This window comes from Polistes dominula, unplaced genomic scaffold (assembly GCF_049000335.1).
Source record: "Polistes dominula isolate Pdom_NZ unplaced genomic scaffold, Pdom_raw_medaka contig_17, whole genome shotgun sequence".
NCBI lineage: Eukaryota > Metazoa > Arthropoda > Insecta > Hymenoptera > Vespidae > Polistes > Polistes dominula.
The window spans coordinates 278,927-301,076 of NW_028301049.1; the positions used below are offsets into that span (position 1 = coordinate 278,927).

Here is a 22,150-nt window from a genome sequence, read left to right on the forward strand (position 1 = left end):
CGGATGTTTAAAAAGTTGCTCAAATAATAATGATATTGTTAGAATTATTGAAATCGGCATCAATTTTCCGGACAACCTAATATGTCTTCCTTCGTCCAATTAAAGAGCATTTGAAATACAATCAAAGCGTATGTAAAACAGATGTACAATTTCAAATAGGCCAGTACTAGCGATTATGTCAGCTCCAGTCGATAGTAGTACACATTATCTTCATTTCATAGCTATGCGATTATGTGAGTGTCTGTTTCTATTCTCTTACAAACATAAGCATGAATGTATTTTATTTCCTTTTATAATAATATGTTTCTTTTTTTGTTTATTATAATTAGTTTTTATGAATTTGATAAGGTAATATTAAATTATTCGTCAATTTATTTATTCTAAATATAAATATATAAATAATATATACAAGATAATATTATTCAATCACTCATAACGATGTTTTAATATTTCAATAGATAACACTTTGAAGTTTTTTTTCCGTTTGTTTGTTTAATATCGGTGTGCAATGTCGCAACATTGTAACTGACATCAATTTATCTCATAGAAATGAATAGAACATTTTCTGAACGATAATTATGCATAGATAACTAATATTATTATAATTTTACATACATGAATACTTTAAATAATGACTTTGCTTGAACGATAAATAACGTAACATTTGTACATTGCAATTTCGATAACCGTAATACATAAAACAAATAATTAAAAATGTCAAATAAAAAAACGATAATATATAAAAAGTATACTTGGATATATGTAATTATGCAGTAAGCGTCAGTTAAGTAACGTGTTCTTATTAGAATAATGAATCAATTGCATACCAAAGGAATAAGGAAGTATCAGGAGTTGCTTCTTTTTTATTTTTCTTTGTCCTTTTCTTTTTTTATTGTGAAACATACGTCATAATTGTCCTTGAAGAAAAATGTATGTATATAAAGAAAATTGAATTGATCGTTACGATGATAAAATGATTTTAGTCATATGTCGTTGCGTACTTTTTACTCTCGATAATTATCAGATTAAATTATTTTCCATAATATAAAATGATTCTAGAAAAAAAAAAGAAAAAAATATTCTAACGCGTTGATAAACATTGAAATTTGCAATTTCTAATTCGATATTTTTTCGAAATAAAACTTAAAATATAACATTCCTATTGTCACGACTGTTCAATTGAAGACGCATCTAACAAAGGTTTTCCATAAAACGTTCAACGATTAGTTATTCCAATCTAGTAATGAGGTGTTCCTTGATTTTTTTTTCTGCTCTGCCAAATCAACGATTCACGAGTATACAAGATTTTATCGTTATCGTATAGTAGATAACGTTAACGTGTATATATGTATAGAAGCTAAACGTAGAACGCTGTTGCAGCGTTTAGCTTCTAATTTCTCGCATTACGTGTATCCGATTTCGGATTGTTCGTTCGTTATATCGTTCTATCTGCGTACTTCGAACGGACGTAATATTTCCGCGCGTGTATATATCGTGTCGAGTCGACTCGAGAAAACTAACGTGAAAAGTCAAATAAAAACAAAGATTTATTATACAAGTGTGTAAAAAAAAAAAAAAAAAAGAAAAAAACAAGGAGAAGCAATTAAGAATTTTTCCTGTACCATTAACCATCGCATTAAATTTTTCTTTCATTTGTTTTTCTTTTATTCACATCAAGTAAAGTATTCCAATGTTGTGCGATATGACGTACGTGAACTATTATACATTGACTATAATGTTTCTTCTAATCACGTGTACCGTCGTCAAGTGTTACATCATGGAAGAAACTAAACTTCTGAGATTATGTGTACCGCAAAAATCATGCGAAAGTTGTTTGGAAGCTCACGATTCTTGTGCTTGGTGCAGTGATTGGGTACATATTTTCTTTTTTGACCTTTTTTTTTTTTATCATAATATTGTGGACAAAATATTGAATATATTTTCAGTTGTATTCTAATTCAACTCTGGGTAAACCGAGATGTAATTTACCGGAACGATTAAAAGCGTTTGGTTGTCCGATAGAAGAAATCAGGAAAGCACCAAGTGCATACATGCAATATATAGAAAATGAAGATTTTCAAGATGTTGCAAAAAATCAATTACCTGTGCAATTGAAACCGCAAAAGGTTTACCTCAAGCTAAGACCAAATTCAAAAATGGAAATTAATCTTCAGTATCGACCGGCGAAGTAAGGATGGTAAAAGGTTTCAAGTTTATTTTCAATGGAAACGTCAAAGCACTAGATTATTATCATCATTTTTGAAAGAAATATTTTTACTGTTAGTACAGCAATCGAGGAAGGTCGCGTTTACTTTTCTTATCTACAGCGTGCTTAGAAATATACGTACAAATATTGATAATATTTATTATAACATCTACGATAAGAAACTTGATAAAAAAAAATATCAGGAAAAACATATTTTGACCTAATGCATTTAGAATTCTCGGGTATATCTGGTACGGTGAATACTAAAAATAGGATAGCATCGTATATGCATCCTATATGCATCCTATATGCATCGCATAATCTCTAGTTTTCGAGATACAGCCTAGATACTGATATACGTATAACTATTATTTGAATAAAAAAGCAAATATATTTATTAACACACAATACTACCAATTGTTAAATGTATTCTCCGGGGAAAACTTACGTTACGTTTGTTTTTTTTTTTTTTTTTTACAGAAACTATCCATTAGATTTATATTATTTGATGGATTTAACATGGTCGATGAGAGACGACAAAGATACTCTCGTTGGTTTGAGTAAAAAAATGGCACAAACTTTGGGAAATTTCACGAACAATTTTCGTCTTGGATTTGGTAGTTACGTTGACAAACCATTGATGCCGTATATTTTTCCTGGTCACGAAAATAATCCTTGTAAGAGCCAACATACTACCTGTGCTCCACTTTATTCGTTTAAACATCATCTTCAATTAACGGGGGATGTCAATCAATTCGTAAGGAAGGTACGAGTAGATTTTTCAAACAATCTTGGAAAGTAATTTCGTTTTTTCTTGACACATTTTTGGAATTAGTTAATGCAAATTGGTTATTCAAATAAAATGAAATGTGGTTGCTCCAGGTGAACAATAGCGACGTTACCGGTAATGTTGATAATTTGGAAAGTGGTTTAGATGCTGTTATTCAAGCTATAGTTTGCGAGAACGTTATTGGGTGGGGTCATCAAGCACGAAAATTAATGCTACTTGCTACAGATGGATACTTGCATTTTGCTGGTGAAGGGAAGGTAATTAAAAAATGAAAAATTTACTTCAAGATTTGTATTGTTTATTGTTTATTCAAATTATAGTTGATTATTATTCCAGTTAGGAGGTGCCATTAATCGACAGGATTTCCTATGCCATTTAGATGAACACGGTCAATACTCTCTCGCAAAGGAATACGATTATCCTTCGCTAGGCGAAGTTTCAAGATTACTCCAAGAACACAAAGTCAATTTGATATTCGCTGTCACGGAGGATCGTCGCGAGGAATACGAAATGATGGCCGATTTGCTCAAAGAAAAAGCTAGAGTAGCAACTCTGGCTGGTAACAGTTCGAATATTCTTGAAATTATTCAAAGTTCTTATCACGAGATCATATCTAAAGTAGTATTTCGCGATAATTCAACGAGCCCATTGAAATTAGAATATTTTTCTAATTGCGGGAAGGATGGAATGCAATTAAATACAGCCGAGTGCGATGGTATTCAAGAAGGACAAATATATGATTTCAAGGTAGTCTTTTCTATGGAATCCTGTCCGAGAAATGAAACACTTTGGGTAAGTATAAGTCGTTTGTCATTGACAATTATTCGATTGAAAAATATCGATAAATATGTAGCAAACGTTTTATTAAAGAAAACGATCTTTTTGCGCACAATCGTGAGGAATCTCGCGAGAGTGAAAGTGTCCATCTTCATCTACATACTGTTGTATGCATGTGCTGGTAGAAACAAACAGTGATAATAGACGATGCCTTGGCGTCAGAAGCATCCGAAATAATCGTCCAAGTCGAATTGTTATGCGGTTGCAATTGCAAAGATCAGGATAGTTCGCGTTGTCAAAATGGGATAAACGAATGCGGTATTTGCAAATGCGATCCTGGATGGTCTGGTAAATCTTTTGTCTACTATCCTTATAATATTATGGCATGAAATATATATTTAAATGTTGATCGTTTTATTGTAGGAGAAACGTGCGATTGCGACGAGAGTTCTTGGATTGAAAATCGTTTGCAATGCATAGAAGATAGCTCGCAGGAAGTTTGTTCGAGTAGAGGGGAATGCAGTTGTGGCAGATGTAATTGCGATGCCGGTTATAATGGTCAATTCTGCGAATGCTCGCCTTGCGATAAGGTCAAGAATTATTCTTAGAACGTGTTACAGTAGATAGTTTAGATTACGTTTATATATTACTTTTTCTTTTTTCAATTGCTCGCTCATGAAAGTGAACTAAAATATACTTTGGTAAAGACAACATTGTCCTAGCAATTGTATAAAAATGATTTGATCGTTGATAGACTAACGGAATCGAATGCGGTGGTCGAGGAACATGCGAATGCGGTACGTGTAATTGTATAGAAGGTTGGAAAGGAGATGGTTGTCAATGTCCATCGGACGATAAACTTTGCATTGCACCTGGAAGCAATGAAATCTGCGGGAATCACGGATACTGCGATTGTGGCCATTGTCGGTTCGTTATATTTATTTTATTAGTCGATTAGAAAATTGTGTCAAAGTCAACTGTATATGTATATATAAATATCTAATACCAGTTTCTTTCATTCTAACAATAAGTATATTATCTTATCGGGGACACGTATGTTTCTTTTCAGGTGTAATACTACGGCAGCCGATGGCCTATTTTATCGTGGAACTTTCTGTGAATCGTCAGCGAGTTCTGGCGGTAGCGGTCTTTGCATTCTTTACGATTCTTGCGTTAATGCAACTGTGGAAGTTGCACAAGATACTGAACAACTGTGTCAGACAAACACAAGTTTCTATCAAATTGAAAGAGTGGATACTGTTGATACAGGTACAAAATTACATTCCTTTTGCAATGTGTTAAATAAGAGAAAATTTTCTTTAAGTCCATCTCTAAGAAAGAACTTTGTTGTAAAACAATAGCGTTATGAGATGCTTTTAAGACGAGTAATCTTTCTATAGAAAGTGCATAAAAACACTGGACCCTTCAATGACTATACTAATTTCGTTTTATTCATTTATAGGACACGAACATTATTGTTTTATTATAACTAGCAAAGAAAGAACAACTTGCATCATTCCTTACATTTATCATTTTAACAAGGATAATACCGTGACTCTAAAAATTGCTAACAAGGTATTTGACTCTTTTTAACGATAGCTGACATTTAAAAGTTAGATTTTTGACATTGTTTTTATTTTATAGTCTTGCCGTACGTCGTTGCATGCAGCATTTATACCAGGAATCATTTTTATTGCAATTTTGATCCTGGGTATAATAGGTTTATGCATATGGAAGTAAGTAAAATATAATAAAAAATATAAATAAATAAATTTTCATGAATATTTTATGATTTTTGTTTGTCTTCCAATTTCTAGATGTTGGACTGCCATACAAGATAAAAGGGAGTACGCTAAATTTGTATTAGAAAAGCAGAAAACTGTATATTGTTTAGATGAAAATCCATTGTTTAGGCCTGCCACAACTCAATTCGAAGTACCATTGGCGTATAAAGATAATTAATTTTTATTCACAATAAGAATCAAATTTATAATTTTAATATATCATTTTAATTGAAAGTCAAACCGAAGCTGTGAGATTATTTATTTGAAGAAATACTTCTAGGTAAAGTTTGTGATTGTTTAGGACTATCGTCAAATATTTCTTGACACGTTTCAGTCCAAAAATGATTACTAGGCATGAAGTAAATTGACTGCAATTACCAGCAAAAAAAAAAAAAACCTAAACTTAATTTGGAGTTAGCACCAAGAATACATAATTTTATAACGGACGAAATTTTAGGAAATACTTTTAATATAAATTTGTAGAAAAATATTGAAATATTCTTACCTCATCCGAGATACTTTCGACGATCCAAACATATTCAAATGCATCTTGATACCTAATCTCAGAAACAGGCCTATTTTTAGACCAAACTGCGTGTATCGAAGAATTGTCCGGAAAAATGTAGGAACCATTTCCATTCATCTGTCCATGCACGTCAATTCCCCCTTTATATTGTGTTCCGTTGTTATGACTTTTTTGTACAGTTACAAATATAGTAAATTAGTATTAACATTAAATAGTATTAACATTAATCGAGAAGAAAAAAGGAAATATTATAAAACGTATTATTATACCGAATAAAAAAATGATCATCAGCAAAGTTATCGTTCTCCCATTTACCGCAATATGTATTATAGTCATTAGTAATGTACACCCCTTCACCTGTCAAATTATAATCAATCACAAAATGATTATTTATTGAAATATTTCATACATTTATATCTAATAATTAATTATTAATATTAACCGTCTTTGACCAATGTGCCTTTAGTTAGATGCAATGTGTAATCTCCGTCATAAGTATCTCCATTAAGAAAAGAAAATTGACCATTCCCTTTTTTCAAATTCGGATTTTCAAGTTCCTCCATATTTATTTTGAATGTAATAAAAAGAATTTATCGTTTTGATATTATATCAATTGTAGTATCGTATGTAATATTCGTTTATGCACTTAGAGGTTTTCAAATAACTTTTGATTGTCGTCGTTCCAAACGGAAATTAGTCACAATTAGAATCGATTTTATCGATGCATATTCAGTCGATAAACAGGGTCTCTAGAGTTAGCTGTTAGACTCTAGCCGAACGCCTAGACAGACCTATTAATAACCTAAGACAAGACTTATTTAACAACCGCCGGTAGCCGAGCAGCGGAGCTCGCGTCCGCTACAGGGATGGATTCTATTAAAGTTCCCCTTTAGCGATATTAAATAAGCGATTGGTATTTACTTCCTAATTTCATTTTTATATAAGTTAGGCGTTTTTTAAATTATATTTCAAACTTTTGTTTATTTTTATAGTTGTGTAAAATATATTGTTATTTCTTGTGCCATAATAAACATATTAAAAAGTCAAAAAGTCAAGAGCGCCAGAGCTCGAAGTCTACTACCAGTCCGATGCTGCTGGGTTCGAGTCTCTTTTTCTCCAACTTTTTTCTTTTTTTTATCCTTGAAATATTAAAAAAACATTATTAACAATTTAATTTATAATAATAAAACATTTTTTAAGCGAAAAAAAATTGAACAACTATTTTATATAAAATAACTAATAAAAGAACTCAAACTATTTGTAGCTTTTATATTGTATAATTTTGAATTAGAACCAGTGGATGATCTAGATGACGTTACATATTTGGCAGGTATGACTTTAGTCCCGTCTAAACAACTGCGAGTCAAATTTATACCAATTCTATAGGTATTTTTAATTTCATATTACTTTTTACAAAATGATCAACATTGAAATACTTTTATAGAGAATATATATAAAAGTCGTGAATATTGTTAAAGACTAAAATAAACTTTTATTTGACTTTGTTTAAATTGATATTTTTTATTAAAAAAAAATAAATACAATTTAATGTTTTAAATATGTATATTTATTTAGATATTTTATAATTAATAATAAAATTTTAATCAATTAAAATAATATTTTGTGTTTTGTAGTATTCATACATTTATATTTTTCATAAAAATTGAGTTGTTTATTTAAACAAAAAAAAATGTTTGTTTTTACAAAGTTTTCGGAAGGTAACCCCCCTTTTTACGTTGGCTCTGGGTCTCATACAAGACGGTTTCACACAGCATGGCATTTTCTAGAAACCTATTTACCGTGTTATAGGAGGGTTACCTGTATATCAGAGTTAAAGATTTGACTGTAGTCGATCTATTTCTAATAAAAAAACCCATTTATGATCCTCCATTATCTCGTTTGCATACGGTTACGGTACCATCTTCGTTACTAAAATATTCGAAAGGATTTTATTATCGTCAATAGGATTGTAATTTTTTACAATATAAAAAAAAAGCTTTGTATTAAGTGAGAATAGCGTTTAGTAGAAAAAATCACTTTTCAATTATACTTACTATTTTCGACCAAAAGATTCATCCTATACAATATACGGAGAAGGTATTCTTGTATCAGCATTATTACAACAAGTATTATTTATGCATTTCTTTGCGCTACAACAAAGAAAGGCAAATAAAATCACAGCAAACACGATTATGAGAATGATAATCGTGTATTCATCTGGTTCTGTAAAAGAAACAAAATTTATATTAAACAAACACACACACACACACACACACACAATTAATGTCGTTCGTAATATGATGTATTAAACAAGTTGGATAAAATGCTCATGCAATATATTAACACATAGAACGCCGGTCATGCTTTATTGCGGGATTCTTTTTTTTTTTTTAAATATATCAGCATGTTTTAAATGTGATGTATATTTTTCTTATCAGTGTTAACTTTTTTCTACCCTTATGTAATTTTTAATAATTGATAGATAATGTTATGTGCAAAATCAAACTAATAATCACTTTGTACAAATTAATTTGCACGTCTGTTTCTTCGTAAGAGACAAACAATGTGAGTGTCGGCGTTCAATGCGTTCATATTTTTTTATAACAATATTAAAGTGTTTTTTAGTTTCCGAAAAATATGTTAAAAATATATGTATATAAAGTTTTTACTTACCCATTCCGTATCCTCTATACGAATTCAAAGTTACCATTTTTATAATATTCTTGTATATTATAAAAATAAATCTATTCAGAAAGAGAATACTTCAAAATTCGATATGTGTTACTCTCGAAGAAAAAGTTATAATGAAAGAGAAAATGGTGAAAAGGGTCCTTTTAAAGGTATCGGTATATTATAAGGAAGGGGCAAAGATACGAGCTTATGATTCATTGTCAATTATTTAGTCATTTAAAAGCTTTGTCTAAATTAATAAATTTCTAAATTAACAAATAATGATTTTCGAAAGTAAACTTAATTTATTTATAATGATATCTAATGGCTAAAGATAAAGAGAGATCACGGTATAATAGTATGTAAGATTTTTTCTATAGATATAGAATCAGTGGTGACTCATTGATAACAACCCCAAAGATTCTTTCACTTTTTAAATAGATGTATTCATTTTCAATAAAATGTATATACGCAAGATTGCATTTCTATAATAATAATTATCAATATTAATACAGAAAATTAAGGATGGTCTGCAGCTGAACGGGGCCACGTAACTGTAGTAAACATACGCGAATAATATTGAATTGTTGTTGAGAGACAATAAAGAGACATTAGTAGTTGTTAACACTTTACCGACTGGTGGCGTTTCGAAAATTCTATACCTTTCTCACCACCCACTTTGGACCACCACTCACTTCCCAAAAACATGTGATAAACAAAAACAGGGTTGACGAGAGATAACTGTTATTGCTTGTTTAGCTAATAATAAGTTTGTAATTTAAAAAGAGAAAAGAATAAAATTGACATAATAAAATAATAAACTTTAAACGCGTCGTTTATTTGATTATAGGTGAGGAAAGGTTCGTAATGTTAAATGTAATTTTATTTCAATAAGTAAAAACTTATAAATAAAAAGAAATCTTGGACTACAGATCAATAAATAACAATGTATTTTTTACTGTCAATCCTATCTAATTAGAAGGTAATAAATATCGTTATACATATTTAAAAAATAACAAATTGTATATTTTTTTTTCAATAATAAAATATAATATTTATTATACAACAAGGTAAATTAAAAGTTTAATTTGTTTTTTAACGATATTCACCAATTACGAAAAAATTCTTTACAACTATATTGAATTTGTTCTTCCTTGGTGAAGGATAAAATGTACAATATAAAAATACTTATGTAATTGGTATGAATCTCACTTGAAGTGGTTTAGACGAGGAAAGAGTGATACCAGCCATAAATTTAACATCATCTAAATTATCCACCGGTTCCAACTCAAAATTGTACAATATAAAAGCAACGAAGAGTTTAAGCTCAAGCATTGCAAACTTTTGACCTGCGGAATAAAAAATAAAAAAATAAGAAAACAAAATTTTTTAAAGTTTTTGCTAATATTTTTACATGCGACATATACCAATACAGTTTCTTGGCCCCGCACTAAATGGTATGTAAGAGTAAGGATGACGTTTTTTAGTATTTTCCGGTAAAAATCTGTCCGGATCGAAAACATCTGGATTTGGCCAATATTCTGGATTTCTGTGTACATTGTGAATATCTATTACACAGATCGTACCAGATGGAATTAAATATTGTTCTACGATAATAATGCGATTTCATGGAAAATAAATCAATTAATTAGTTAGTAAATATTTGATATTGAAGTATGAGTATAGATGCATATTATTTCATACTTAGTTGCATATCGTGACAAATTTGCCGAGATAAAAAAAAGACGGGTGGATACAAACGAAGAGATTCTTTTATACACCTTTCCAAATAGGAAAGGTTTGAAACTGATGATATCGTCAAATTATCATCTTGCATAATAGTTCTAACCTCGTTTCTTATATTTGCCTAAAAGTAAATAAGTCATTAATTATTAATTCTATTAATTATGAAAATCGCGAAACGTAAACAACGTTGCAAGTTAAAATAATTTTTATTCGAATTCGAGTACCGATAAAACTTATTTTCAGTTAACATCATTGATATAAGAATTAATAATAAGCTACTACTAAGAGTAGTGAAACGATTCAATAATTAAATCATTTTTAATGTATAAAAATAAAAAAACATTGCTTCTTTTGTTAATCAATTTAGCTGCAAATCTTTGCTGGGAACATTACCTGGACATCTTTGTGCTTAGCAAAAAGACTCAAAGTAAAGATCAGTGCACTTGCAGTAGTCTCGTGGCCCTAGAAAATTTCATTTTAATGAATATTTCTGCTCTTTTGTATTTTAAGTAAGTATATTAACAAGAACCTACTCCAAACATGAAAGTATCCACTTCTTCTCGAATTCCTTCCTCATCTATTTGATTATCTTTCCAAGATGCAGCTATAAGCAGATCTAGCAGAGAAAGTCTTTTCTTAGAATACAAATCTGTAACATAACAATTCTATTGACCTTGTTTCTTTAATTTTATTTTATTCTTGTTTAAAAAATTTCAGTACACTCATCATCCTTCTCCAGATCTTTATAAGAAACGTCGTCGTTTTCAATATTTTCAAAGATTTGTAAATATTTTCCATTAGTTTGTTTGTGAAAACTTTTCCTTTCTTCAATAATCTGGAATAAATATTAAACTTCTTGAATTTAGGTATCTTCACACAATAAATGTAGATTTAAATAATAAGTCAGAAAGATACGTACATTTCTTGAAAAACTATGCAACGTTTTCAACGTCTCTTCTTGTACTCTGTCATATGATGAAAATTTAAATATACTATCAAGCATGTACCAAGGTTTCGTAAATCTAATAAGCATTAAATCACATTCTTTATTTAATTAACTATGTTTCTAAACAAAAAATTGAATTACCTATATAAGCTATAAGATGAATTACCTGAATGTAGCAATTCTAATATACTCATGAACGGCATGACGATATTTAGTTTCTAGTTCGCTTTTTTCTGTCAGTTGAATACCGAAAGCTGATTCTACCAAAAAAATTCAGAGATATAAATAATTGATAATATTATTAATTGTATATACAAAAAATTGTTATTTTTGTTTTTCTTTTTTTTTTTTCACTAACGGCATATTGCGTTGAGAGTGTATTGGCTGATAAAACTTTTTAAATCTTTGACAACGGGATTTCCACTTCCCTCTTTTTTCAGAAATTCAACAAGATTTTGCGATTCGTCAATTAAATTGGTAAAATAATGTTGAAGGATATTAAAGTGAAATGCAGGTGTTAACATCTTCCGTCTTAAGTGCCATTTTTCACCTGTCAAATTAGATTAGATTTAAAATATTAATATAATATTAAAATGCTTTAGAGTAAATTATCTGTTTTTTTTTTTTATTGTATAGATCTGTGAAACAGAATGTAATCGAAGATCTTATTTATTCATTTATTAGCGATAAAAGATTGAAGAATTATCTCCAGTTTTTTGATTGTCACGACATTTGGCTCGTACTGTTAGAAGATAAATAAACGATCCGTGATAGTTACACCTTTGTCAAGCAAGCTTATTATGAGGAAAAGATACAAATAAATCTTGTTCGAAATATGTGTCACAATTATTAAAATTAAAGCCTCAAATTGTAAGAAAAACAGATGGGAATGTCGAAAAAAAGAAAAGAAACGGGTGTTTCTTTGTAAAGCACGAACGAACAAATACTTAATAATAATATTACATTCTATTGTATTTTATTATTTAGTATCCTTAATTTTGAGGTACTATATAGTAAAAATATTATTTTTGTTCATTTAAATTTCTTACCGCTGCTAATTAATAATCCAGAAGAAAGCCAGGGCCTAATAAGTTTATACAAAAATCCTTTTTCAATATGTTGTTTACTTTTCAATAGCTGCTACAATAAAAATTCATATTTTGGAATACATGTTAATTGATTTTTGGATTTTAAATTTGAAGTTTTCAAGAAATTGGTGCAGGTTTAAAGTATATTTGACTATGATTTTAGTTTAATTAATGAAATGAAATACTTTCAGATTTTCTAAACCTCTCAGAAAGTTAAAATACAATTTTAAATAAATTCCTTATATAGTAGTACAAAATATTGACAAATATTGAATACACATGTATTCAATATTTTGTGCTACTAGGGTTTATTTTATTTTTATTTTATAATACTTTACCTGAATATCATCTGGATGGAGTAAAACAACTGAATAAATAAAGAAGGACCATATTTTGAAAATTGGATAATGCTTATAAGTTAGGTTCCATAATTTCTCAGGTAAATGTTCTATATTATTGGTAATAAGTTAGTATTAAGTGAGAACATTATCGACTGAGAAGAATCACAATTTATTCGATATAAAGAATTCCTAAATAAAAACATTTTAATATTTCTTACTGAAGTCAATATGTATGTGATGCAAATTTCCAATTATCGGATATTCCTGAGGTCCTGGTATAAGACTTAAAAGTCTTCCTGCTCTTCTACATCTTATACAGCAGTGTAATAGAATTAGAAATAAAATTAAACCTGACAAAATGGCGAGCATGATTAATTCTGGAAAATATTCAAAATTATAGGTATTATCTGTAAATGCACCAAGAGTAGTCTTATATATTAGTTACTGTTGTCAGGAATAATTTTTTTTAACTGGTTATGCACCAAGCCACAGTTAGCTAATACAAGGTTATTAGAAGGTTAGTTAATAATGTCCCTAGGGAGCCTGCGTGACCTAAAAGAAAATTCTAGCGCCGGTCCCGGCGTGGCTCTTGACGTGTTAAATACTATTTTTTGTCAATAATTATTCTATAAACTAACGTTTATGAAATGCTTAAAAATTCACAAGCTGAACTGTTTAATTATTCTTTTTTTAATGAAATTTAAACACACACGTATACGTGAGTGATATATTATAATAAAATAGAAAATAATTGAACTTCACTTACAGAATTTTTGTGTTTAGTGATTTATAGAAAATATTATATTCCACACACTTAGAAGAAACTAGTTCAATCGTTAGATTGTTGAAACGTAAAATGAACAATTTCTGTTGGAGAAATGATTGTATTGGATAATCCCTAATTTTACTACCATATACGAACAAGAAGATAATTTTCTGTTCTTATCTATTTATAGTCTGAAAAAACAATCGTAAAGTAAAAACGTAAAAATCTTAGTTTTTTTTAGATATAACGAATCTTTAAAAATTAGCATTAACTAAGTAAGAAAGCAACATTTAATTGCGTATTTAATGATATTAATTACAAAGTAGTTATCACTAAGAAGACTAATCATTTCTGTTATGTTATTTTATTTTTGCTTTTTTATTTAACTCGTAAGTTTATATTTGATATATTTATGAGGAGCATAATTTCTAAACAATATTATGACACATAGAAAGTTAAATTATTCTATTATTTGCTAGATAAATCTGGTTTTTAGATACGAATCAATTGAAATATTCGAAATTACCTAGGACCGTGTTAAATAGTTAAACAAAAACTGTCACTGTTGCGTACAGGTGCCTTGATCAGTACGATGTTCTTTATTTATCGTAAAATGAAAAGGTTTTAAGGGATGGTGGAGTAATGTGAATCGAATTGTTCCTTTATAATACGCTGCTGAGTTGTTGTATGTAAACTATCGCCCCGATGCTGAGCTGCCTGATGATTGCGTGATGAAATGTGGTTAGGCTGCCTTGTCGGGTGCCGATGAGTTTTCCTTGCTCTTGATGCGTTGGTTGTATGTGAATCGAGTGTTGCTGACTGAATGGAATGCCTTGACGATTTTCTGTGGCCTTTTATAGGGAACGGGTAGTCCTGTGCACCCCCTTCCACAAATTGATTGGCCAATGACCGTCGGGTCACTCTCCATGGTCCGTCGAACTAGCATAGGGTTGTAGAAGGAAATCAAGCTGCGCGGGGAAGCCTTGTCTTAAAGAAGCAGCGCTGTGTCCACTTGTGCTAGCGCATACGCTGAAAGAACCGGCGCCGGTAGGTCCCGCTTCTGTGTGTCTTGTTCAAAACTTTGATCGAGTCAAGCAACACCTCACACAATCCACATCATATGTTGCGCAATACGCAACAGTCACATATCAAATATTTTTATGAACGATAATAATTTTTTTGGTACAAGTGTGATTTCGTTTGTATACTTTTTTGTTATTATTTAATTTTTACCAATATTTAATTTTTGGATAATTAAATAAACATTTTCCATTGAAGATATGATATTATAGAAAAATCCTCGATTTTATGACCATGTATGAATATGAAGATAATTTATTGTTGATATATATATATATATATATATATGTATGTATTTGTTGAATGCATAATCGTTAAATAAATACGTAAAAATCTCAATTTTATTTAACTTACGACCTTTCCATCATAAATTATGTAGAATGTCATGTAAATTAAAAGATATAAATATTCTTAAAAATATGAAATAATTGTTTAATGAGCAAAGATAACGAAATCGAATTACGTACTTATCAGAAGATTACTTATTAAAAATAGATAACATTAAAATAGTTAACTTATTCAATAGATTATTTCATTTACCTTTTATATTTAATTTAAGAAAATTCATTTAACATTTTGTGTTGGATATTATTTCAAAGAGAAATATAGTATAAAAATTTAGTTTAATAATTTCTGTTTTTAGATTTTTAAATAAAAATGCATTCAAATACATATTTTGTTTTACATTAAATTAGGCAACAAATTTAAATTAAAGCATTAAAAGCATTTAAATGAAACACATCAAATATTGTTACGAACATTTCAATTTTAGGGGATCACAAATGTATGTTTACAAATTTCGTGCTAAAATCTAGTAATTTTTTCCGAAAAGTAGTGAGGTTTTTTCCGAATAGTATTTCCGATAAGTCCGTAGGGTGTGTTTATTTAGGCCTCGTAGATGAGTCTCGTAAACAAGTCTCGTTAAAAAGCCTTGTAATCGAGTTTCTTCTATTTAAAAACTTTTCTATTTTATTGAAAAATTAGTATAAATTTCCTAAATACGCAAACATTATAATTAAATAACATGTCTTTGGATATTTAGGAAAACAATACTCTATAATGTTTTCTAATTCTTTTTCTCTCATGTATCTTATAATCAATTTTTTTTTTGTAAAATATTGCAGACAATACAATTATTTTAATCTATATATTTCATAATCATTAATAAGAATAATATTTGCGAAATAAATAAATAATTTAATAATATTAATTTTTCAATAAAATAGAAACATTTTTAATAGAAAAGAAATGACACGTTTGGTAAAAAAAAAAACATACCACGCACCTTCTTTGTTTATGTCGGCCGTCGGTTCGTTTGGACCTTATACTTTTGTCGCATACCTACGTGCTTATCTCTGTTTATTCTTATACCCTTCTATCGCTCCTACCTACAAACATTTCGAGTATCGAAAGAATATGTGTGTGTTTACGCTTTGTAGTATGCAGTCGCACACAAACACACATATATACAACCAGGAGCAATAACTACGAAGCATAGCATAAAGAGGAGACCGAGAATAGGAACAACTGTATAGCTATATTCCGTCTCATTCCCTCGCAGTCTAAATCCTATGTTTGTCTCTTTTTCTCTCATTATTTAGTATGGCAGCCGTTTCATAGCTTCGTTACATAACTTCGTTACATAGCTCCGTTTCCATTTATTTACTTTTCAGATCACTCCCATTCTAAAGAAGTTTTCACTTCAAAAACTGGTTAACTAGAAGTAAAGTGAAAATAGGCAATATAATGTAGGAAACATTTATTAAGCATGGTGGTTAAAAACAGGCGGTCCAAGTGTTATCAAAAAATTGCAGAAACGTAAAGATGGTTGCAGCTGTACAGCGCAACGTATCTATAAAATTTGCTAGTTATTTTCTTATGTCGATCGCCCTCCTGGTATCTAGGCTCCTTGTGTTTGGTGTTCACTCATGGAAGGCTACGACACTGTGTCTACTTTTTGTACGTGTGATGTACGTGTGGTTCCCTAGTCCTCTAGTAACTTCTAGAGGGCGCGACCATGTGGAAGACTAGTGAGATTCAATGATTGGTGGGTTAGAAAAAATGGAAAGTATCATTGGTTAAAAGTACTGCTGACGGATTTCCAACGCAAAAATGGAAAGAATTGTATGAAATTAGGAGTTCATAGAAATTCGATTTGATGTTAGTGTTCTGAAGGTAAGCAAAGGTGCGCTAAAACTAGTTTGTTACAAATTCAAATGAAAAACGGTCGGTAGTAATATTCGGTTAGGTTTTCGGCAAAGGAAATTTTTTACGTTCGTAAAGTATAACAATGGCGGACACAGATGAATGGTAAATAAATTATCCAAATTTTTCCTTTTATTAACAATTACTAAGAAATAATAAATTTAAGGTTTTTGATTTATTTACATGGATGAAACTTGCTTGCTAACAATGATCAGTAGTTGTAATAATTTGTATAAGATGTGTTTCTTCAATTTATCTGCTGAATTTTTCTCTTACTTTTTATTGATAAATTCTAAAATTATATTATATTAACCGTTTAGAATGATATTGATATATTATTATTTATTTGTTTGTCAACAAAAAAAGAAAGTTTATTATTTTCAATAACTCTTTATTTGCTTTATATTGAATGAATTAAATTTATTATGCTCTTTCATAGGAAGCAGGTAGTACAAAAGACTTGTACAATGGTACGTAGTGCGATAACACAGTTACATACAATATGGACAGAAGTTGGATACGATAAAGAAACACAGATATCTTATACTAATGCAGCACTTGATCACATACAGGTAAAATATAAATTGTTAATATATATATATATATATTATTGAAAAGTAAGGATAATTCCAACTGCAAGCTAACGCTTTAATCATAATACAGGAATTGTTAACCGATATGGTGTCAGAGTCCGAGGAAAAAAAAGATTACTATTAGAAGAATCTAAACAGTTAATGCAAAATACATCTATTCTATGTAAAGTATGTATTAGTTTTATAAAATCATTGCAAAATCTTCCCATTCTGTTGACTTTATAATATATTTCATTTATTGTAGGAATTAAAAGAAACTATTGATGCGAATGGATATGAGAAACTACCATTATTCAAATTACAACAAGTCCTTCGACATGATATGGAAAAGCTGTTGCGTATAAAAGAACAACGCAAAACATATTTGAATGAATTATTAACTAAGGTAGGCTTTCATATGATTGTTAAAGAATCTGCAACTTAAGATTGCAAATATTCATTATATATGCATTTTTAAATAGTCTTTTAATATAATGTTTTTCTCTTTGTTCTTTTTATAATACCTAAAGGAACATGAAATATGCAAAAGGTTAGGTGTGCAGCCAGTAGGAATCGAATCTAAACTTCCAACCAAAGAAGAATTGGATAACTTTAAATTATATATAGATAAACAAGAAGCAGAAAAGGTACACTTCTATAAATTAATAGCTATTTGATAACTTGAAAATATATTTACATCATTGTTTCGATCGTTTGTTTAGGATCGTTTAGAAAGCGAATTTAAAAATAAATATAATTACATTGCTAAAATGGTACATGATCTAGGATTTAGTCCATCTTCCCATTTTGAAGAAATAATATGTAATGATCCAGATAGTTTTGTATTAACTTCTGCCAACATGGCAATGTTAAATGATTTTCAAGAAATGTTAGAAAGACAATTGAATAGTGCAAAAGAGGCAATTGAGAATAAAAAAGAAGAATTATTAGCCCTATGGGCAAATCTTAATGAACCTAGTGATTTTTGTCAAGCATTTTTCGACAACCATCCAGGATATAGTAAAGCTACTTTAAAAGCAATAAATGCAGAAATCGGCCGATGTAAAGAAAGAGCACACATTGCAAAATATGTGAATAAAGTACGCACAGAATTAGTTAGCATGTGGGATTTATGCAAATACGGTGAATCTCAACGAAAGAAATTTACTGCATTTTATTCTCGTACGTACACTAATGATTTATTAACTTTGCACGAACTCGAAGTTGACAAAGTTCGTAAGTATTATGAGACGAATAAGATAATTTTTAATTTATTGGAAGAGAGAGAAAAGCTCTGGACAAAAATGAAAGAATTAGAACATCGTGCCAATAATCCAGATCGATTAAATAATCGAGGTGGACAACTGCTGGCAGAAGAAAAAGAACGCAAAGTTATACAAAGAAAATTACCTAAAATTGAAAGTCAGTTGCATAATTTGGTAGAAGAATATGAAACGAGGCACGGGGAAACGTTTTATGTTAATGGCGTTTCCTTGGAAGAATTCTTAGCACAATCATGGGCAAATCGTGATATAGAAAAGGAATGTCAAAAAACTGCAAGAAAAGAGGCAAAGGAAAAGAGTGCAAAAAAAGCAAGTGTAACCAAACGTACTCCAACAGCATCGACCAGTCGTCTTCTAACTCCTTTGTGTACCTCAACCAAGAGGAAATTATTATTTGGTTCTACGCCCAATAGTTCAGGCAAACGACGTAATATTGGTAACGATAAAGTACGTAGTGTCACGTATGCTTCCAAAATTCGAAGAAGTGGCAAAGTATGTACTATCTTTTTATATTTTTACATACTCTTTATACCTTTCCTTTTTTTTCTCATCCCATTTATTTCTTTTATCAATTTTTCAGATCTCCAGGCGAGCTTTATCCGAGAACAAAAAACGTAGAAGCGATCAGAGAAAATCCAGATCGCCATCGCAGAATGCAGTTACCATTGATACAACTTATGGACAATTTCAAGAACATTTGAAGGATAGAGAAGAATGTCGTAGTTCCTTGTTAACCGACCAATCGTTAAACACTAAATCTGTTTTAAAGACTCCGAATCGTTCAAACGTTAAACCTTTGAGAAGAAATTTATATAACGTAAATGCATCATCCAATGCAACATCCAAATTATTACAATCGACCCGAAATTCTCCTCGTAGTCCTAGGGTAGTTCATGCTTCGAAACTTGCTACGGCACCAAATGTGCTTCCTATTATTTTTTGATGGTTTATTTTCTTCGTTTAGTTGTCCTCCTTTTTAATTATTTATCTACTCGTCGATGTTCTTTTATTATTTCCAAAAAGTTGTATAGAAGAATAATATATAGTATACTGTACATATACAGTAAAGGGATAGATATGGAGAAAATTTAAAGTTGGGACCAAAATTTTACTTTTGACTTTTAAGAAGAAATGTAATGTATATTAAATATGTAGTAAGTTTTTTATTTGAAATTTTTATATAAATATAGTCTTAACGCATTTTAGCTATTCAACATGTATATATTTATTTTATGAAACATTTGTTCACAAAATATTAATGTTCAGCTATTTTAAATGTTATTACAATATAAATGATGTAACATTTACTATTTGTGTATAAATTAAGTTTCGGCGTTGCAATATATTTGATATTTTGTCGATAAACTGTAACAATTATTTTAAAATAGTAATTATTTATAGACCGTAGATCAGACTTGTTTTATCTAATACAACACATGGACCTAAGGTTATTCTACTTTCCTCATTTGAGTTAGAATGAACATTTGTAGATAATCGAATAGCTTTACAGAATCATTTTCTATCATATATTTTAACAGATTAGAGACAAGGAGAAATTGAAATTAAATTAAAATATCTGCTGATATTTTATTAAATAGCGGTTAATCATTTAGGTTAATCATTTAGTTAATTATTTTTAAATCTTTGAAAGAAATGTTAGGTTTTTTATGAATACATTACTATATCTTATTGTTTTTATACAATTATTTAACCTTTATGTATGTCTTTACCAAGATATCAAGTGCAAAAACTTTATTCATAAACGTATTTTTATTATAACATATTGCTCATTGGAATTTGCATTTCAAATAATACACAAATTCGTTCTACCGAATAAATAACGACACTTTTAAAATAAAATACATAAGATATTATCGAACTTTCTATTACAAAAAATAAAATTACGAAGGAACAATCATATCTATCAGCAGATATTTACTTATTATTATACTAATATACATATATAATTAATATTAATTATAGTTAATATTAATTATTAGTATAATTAAAAAAATATTTTATTATTAGGTTATCTGGGAATTCTTGTCGGTTTTTAACTATAAATTGAAAAACAATTTTTGTTTTTTTGTTTTTACAAAGAATAAGCTTTAATCTATAATATATTAGCTATTTTATTTTATTTTGAGTTTTGTCATCTTCCTGATTATTTCATGGTGCCTGATTTAGGTCTTTCGAGGTACGAAATGCCAAATTAGGGTTTTGAGATGGATGAGGAAATATGTTTTAGCAAATTTTCACTAATTTTTAGTGAATGATAAAAGAAGTGTGTCGTTGCGCGTTGTCATCATGAAATACAATATCATTAAAACCTATTTATTAATCCTAAATATTTTTATTACAAAGTCTCGTTTAATTGCGTTTGTTGATCACCCTGTAAATTGTCTTGTTACGTGACGTGAACCTTCAAAATATACAATTTTATTCTAATTATATTCTACTGAGATAATATCTTTCTTTTTAGAAAATTTCCATTTCTGACATTGATTCAAATTTAGTTTATGTAGAATTCAAACTTTCTCAAATGATGAAGAACATAATATTCGTGTGTACATTGAATTTCTTAGAAATCTCCTTGATTAGAATTGATCAAAGTTTTTATTTTGTCTTCATGAATTTCAATACGAAATTCATTTTGAACTGAAAAATTTCCAAAACGTAATTTCACAAAGTCAAATTTGTAAGTACGTATTGTTCATATTTCATCACTTCACACAAAACATATCATCTTTCGGTGTGTGTATCCATTTTTTCTAAAATAATATAATAAAATGTATCTTAAATGTTTATTTTGTTCTTTTATTTAAAAAACTGACACCGAAATAATACAACACTTATGATATAAGACTTGAATTTTGTATATAAAATAAACACATTGATCTATTCTATTAAATAATAAAATAAGTTTTAAAGTTGGGATATTCAAAAAATGGTCAACTTTCTGTGTATTGGCATATAATAAGTTAAATATTTGGACCCTACAGTATCTACTGACACACCAAGTTCTCTCATGTACAATCTATTTAAAAATATATGTCTAGATAATTTGTTACGTTCGAGCATTTTAAACATCTTATTTGTTCCCAATAATTTGCAAAAATGATTTTCCTCTGAATGAGTAATGCTTCTACAATAACAACAATAATTCGAGAAACAACTGGATAAGGTTAAATCTAGTATATTTTTCATATTTCTTCGTTGATATTCCGATTTAGTTTTATACAGTTTGATTAATTCCTCTAGTATGTTTGGATGATATAATATCATTTCCGGAATATCTCGATTTAAATACTTTCGTTTAATTTCGGCTAATATATCATTTATACTATAGCTTTCTTCCATGATACATGAA

The 22,150-nt window shown here is 29.3% G+C and overlaps 4 protein-coding genes across 10 annotated transcripts; 2 read left to right on the forward strand and 2 right to left on the reverse strand.

The window, feature by feature from the left end:
* Positions 1-767: 767 nt before the first annotated feature.
* Positions 768-5,797, forward strand: LOC107072120 (integrin beta-nu). Of its 3 annotated transcripts, XM_015331786.2 has the most exons (12): positions 768-1,873; positions 1,947-2,188; positions 2,687-2,972; positions 3,089-3,253; positions 3,333-3,788; positions 3,959-4,121; positions 4,197-4,363; positions 4,528-4,700; positions 4,843-5,042; positions 5,236-5,348; positions 5,418-5,509; positions 5,591-5,797. In XM_015331786.2, exons 1-12 carry the CDS (start codon positions 1,691-1,693, stop codon positions 5,733-5,735), a joined length of 2,385 nt encoding a protein of 794 aa, XP_015187272.2. In that variant the 5' UTR covers positions 768-1,690; the 3' UTR covers positions 5,736-5,797. The 3 variants fall into 3 exon arrangements, with proteins under 3 accessions (XP_015187272.2, XP_015187273.2, XP_015187274.2); XM_015331787.2 differs by lacking the exon at positions 768-1,873 and having other exon boundaries at positions 2,058-2,197; XM_015331788.2 differs by lacking the exon at positions 768-1,873 and having other exon boundaries at positions 2,064-2,204.
* Positions 5,798-5,964: 167 nt separating this feature from the next.
* LOC149031540 (uncharacterized) lies at positions 5,965-7,561 on the reverse strand. The gene is made up of 3 exons (XM_089175524.1): positions 6,526-7,561; positions 6,353-6,440; positions 5,965-6,249 (listed from the first exon to the last, which is right to left on the reverse strand). The coding sequence occupies exons 1-3, from the start codon at positions 6,644-6,646 to the stop codon at positions 6,024-6,026; spliced, it is 435 nt and encodes a 144-aa protein (XP_089031650.1). The 5' UTR covers positions 6,647-7,561; the 3' UTR covers positions 5,965-6,023.
* Positions 7,562-9,729: 2,168 nt separating this feature from the next.
* Positions 9,730-14,687, reverse strand: LOC107072127 (cytochrome P450 4C1). Of its 5 annotated transcripts, XM_089175516.1 has the most exons (14): positions 14,167-14,687; positions 13,641-13,831; positions 13,093-13,251; positions 12,872-12,981; positions 12,495-12,585; positions 11,804-11,995; positions 11,612-11,705; positions 11,419-11,521; positions 11,220-11,334; positions 11,033-11,148; positions 10,893-10,961; positions 10,458-10,620; positions 10,181-10,360; positions 9,733-10,102 (listed from the first exon to the last, which is right to left on the reverse strand). In XM_089175516.1, the coding sequence occupies exons 3-14, from the start codon at positions 13,241-13,243 to the stop codon at positions 9,942-9,944; spliced, it is 1,545 nt and encodes a 514-aa protein (XP_089031642.1). In that variant the 5' UTR covers positions 13,244-13,251; positions 13,641-13,831; positions 14,167-14,687; the 3' UTR covers positions 9,733-9,941. The 5 variants fall into 5 exon arrangements, with proteins under 5 accessions (XP_089031643.1, XP_089031644.1, XP_089031642.1 ...); XM_015331804.2 differs by lacking the exon at positions 13,641-13,831 and having other exon boundaries at positions 14,167-14,686; XM_089175517.1 differs by lacking the exons at positions 13,641-13,831; positions 14,167-14,687 and having other exon boundaries at positions 9,730-10,102; positions 10,187-10,360; positions 13,093-13,631.
* A 2,192-nt stretch (positions 14,688-16,879) lies between these two features.
* Positions 16,880-21,850, forward strand: LOC107072126 (protein regulator of cytokinesis 1). The gene is given in 8 exon segments (XM_015331802.2): positions 16,880-17,030; positions 17,365-17,497; positions 17,589-17,631; positions 17,634-17,686; positions 17,763-17,903; positions 18,028-18,144; positions 18,220-19,272; positions 19,361-21,850. Coding segments are annotated over 8 exon segments (1,923 nt in total). The 5' UTR covers positions 16,880-17,010; the 3' UTR covers positions 19,724-21,850.
* Positions 21,851-22,150: the final 300 nt, after the last annotated feature.

What these genes read in the sequence shown, in the direction of transcription:
- LOC107072120 (XM_015331786.2), top strand. Translation starts at nt 1,691, where the DNA reads ATGTTGTGCGATATGACGTACGTGAACTATTATACATTGACTATAATG. An exon ending in TCAATCAATTCGTAAGGAAG is followed by an intron (nt 2,973 to 3,088) that starts GTACGAGTAGAT and finishes TGGTTGCTCCAG; the next exon opens with GTGAACAATAGCGACGTTAC. An exon ending in ATAGGTTTATGCATATGGAA is followed by an intron (nt 5,510 to 5,590) that starts GTAAGTAAAATA and finishes TCCAATTTCTAG; the next exon opens with ATGTTGGACTGCCATACAAG.
- LOC107072127 (XM_089175516.1), bottom strand. Translation starts at nt 13,243, where the DNA reads ATGCTCGCCATTTTGTCAGGTTTAATTTTATTTCTAATTCTATTACAC. An exon ending in ATTAGAATTGCTACATTCAG is followed by an intron (nt 11,522 to 11,611) that starts GTAATTCATCTT and finishes AATGCTTATTAG; the next exon opens with ATTTACGAAACCTTGGTACA. An exon ending in TCTGGAGAAGGATGATGAGT is followed by an intron (nt 11,149 to 11,219) that starts GTACTGAAATTT and finishes GTTATGTTACAG; the next exon opens with ATTTGTATTCTAAGAAAAGA.
- LOC149031540 (XM_089175524.1), bottom strand. Translation starts at nt 6,646, where the DNA reads ATGGAGGAACTTGAAAATCCGAATTTGAAAAAAGGGAATGGTCAATTT. An exon ending in AGGCACATTGGTCAAAGACG is followed by an intron (nt 6,441 to 6,525) that starts GTTAATATTAAT and finishes ATAATTTGACAG; the next exon opens with GTGAAGGGGTGTACATTACT. An exon ending in GATGATCATTTTTTTATTCG is followed by an intron (nt 6,250 to 6,352) that starts GTATAATAATAC and finishes TGTACAAAAAAG; the next exon opens with TCATAACAACGGAACACAAT.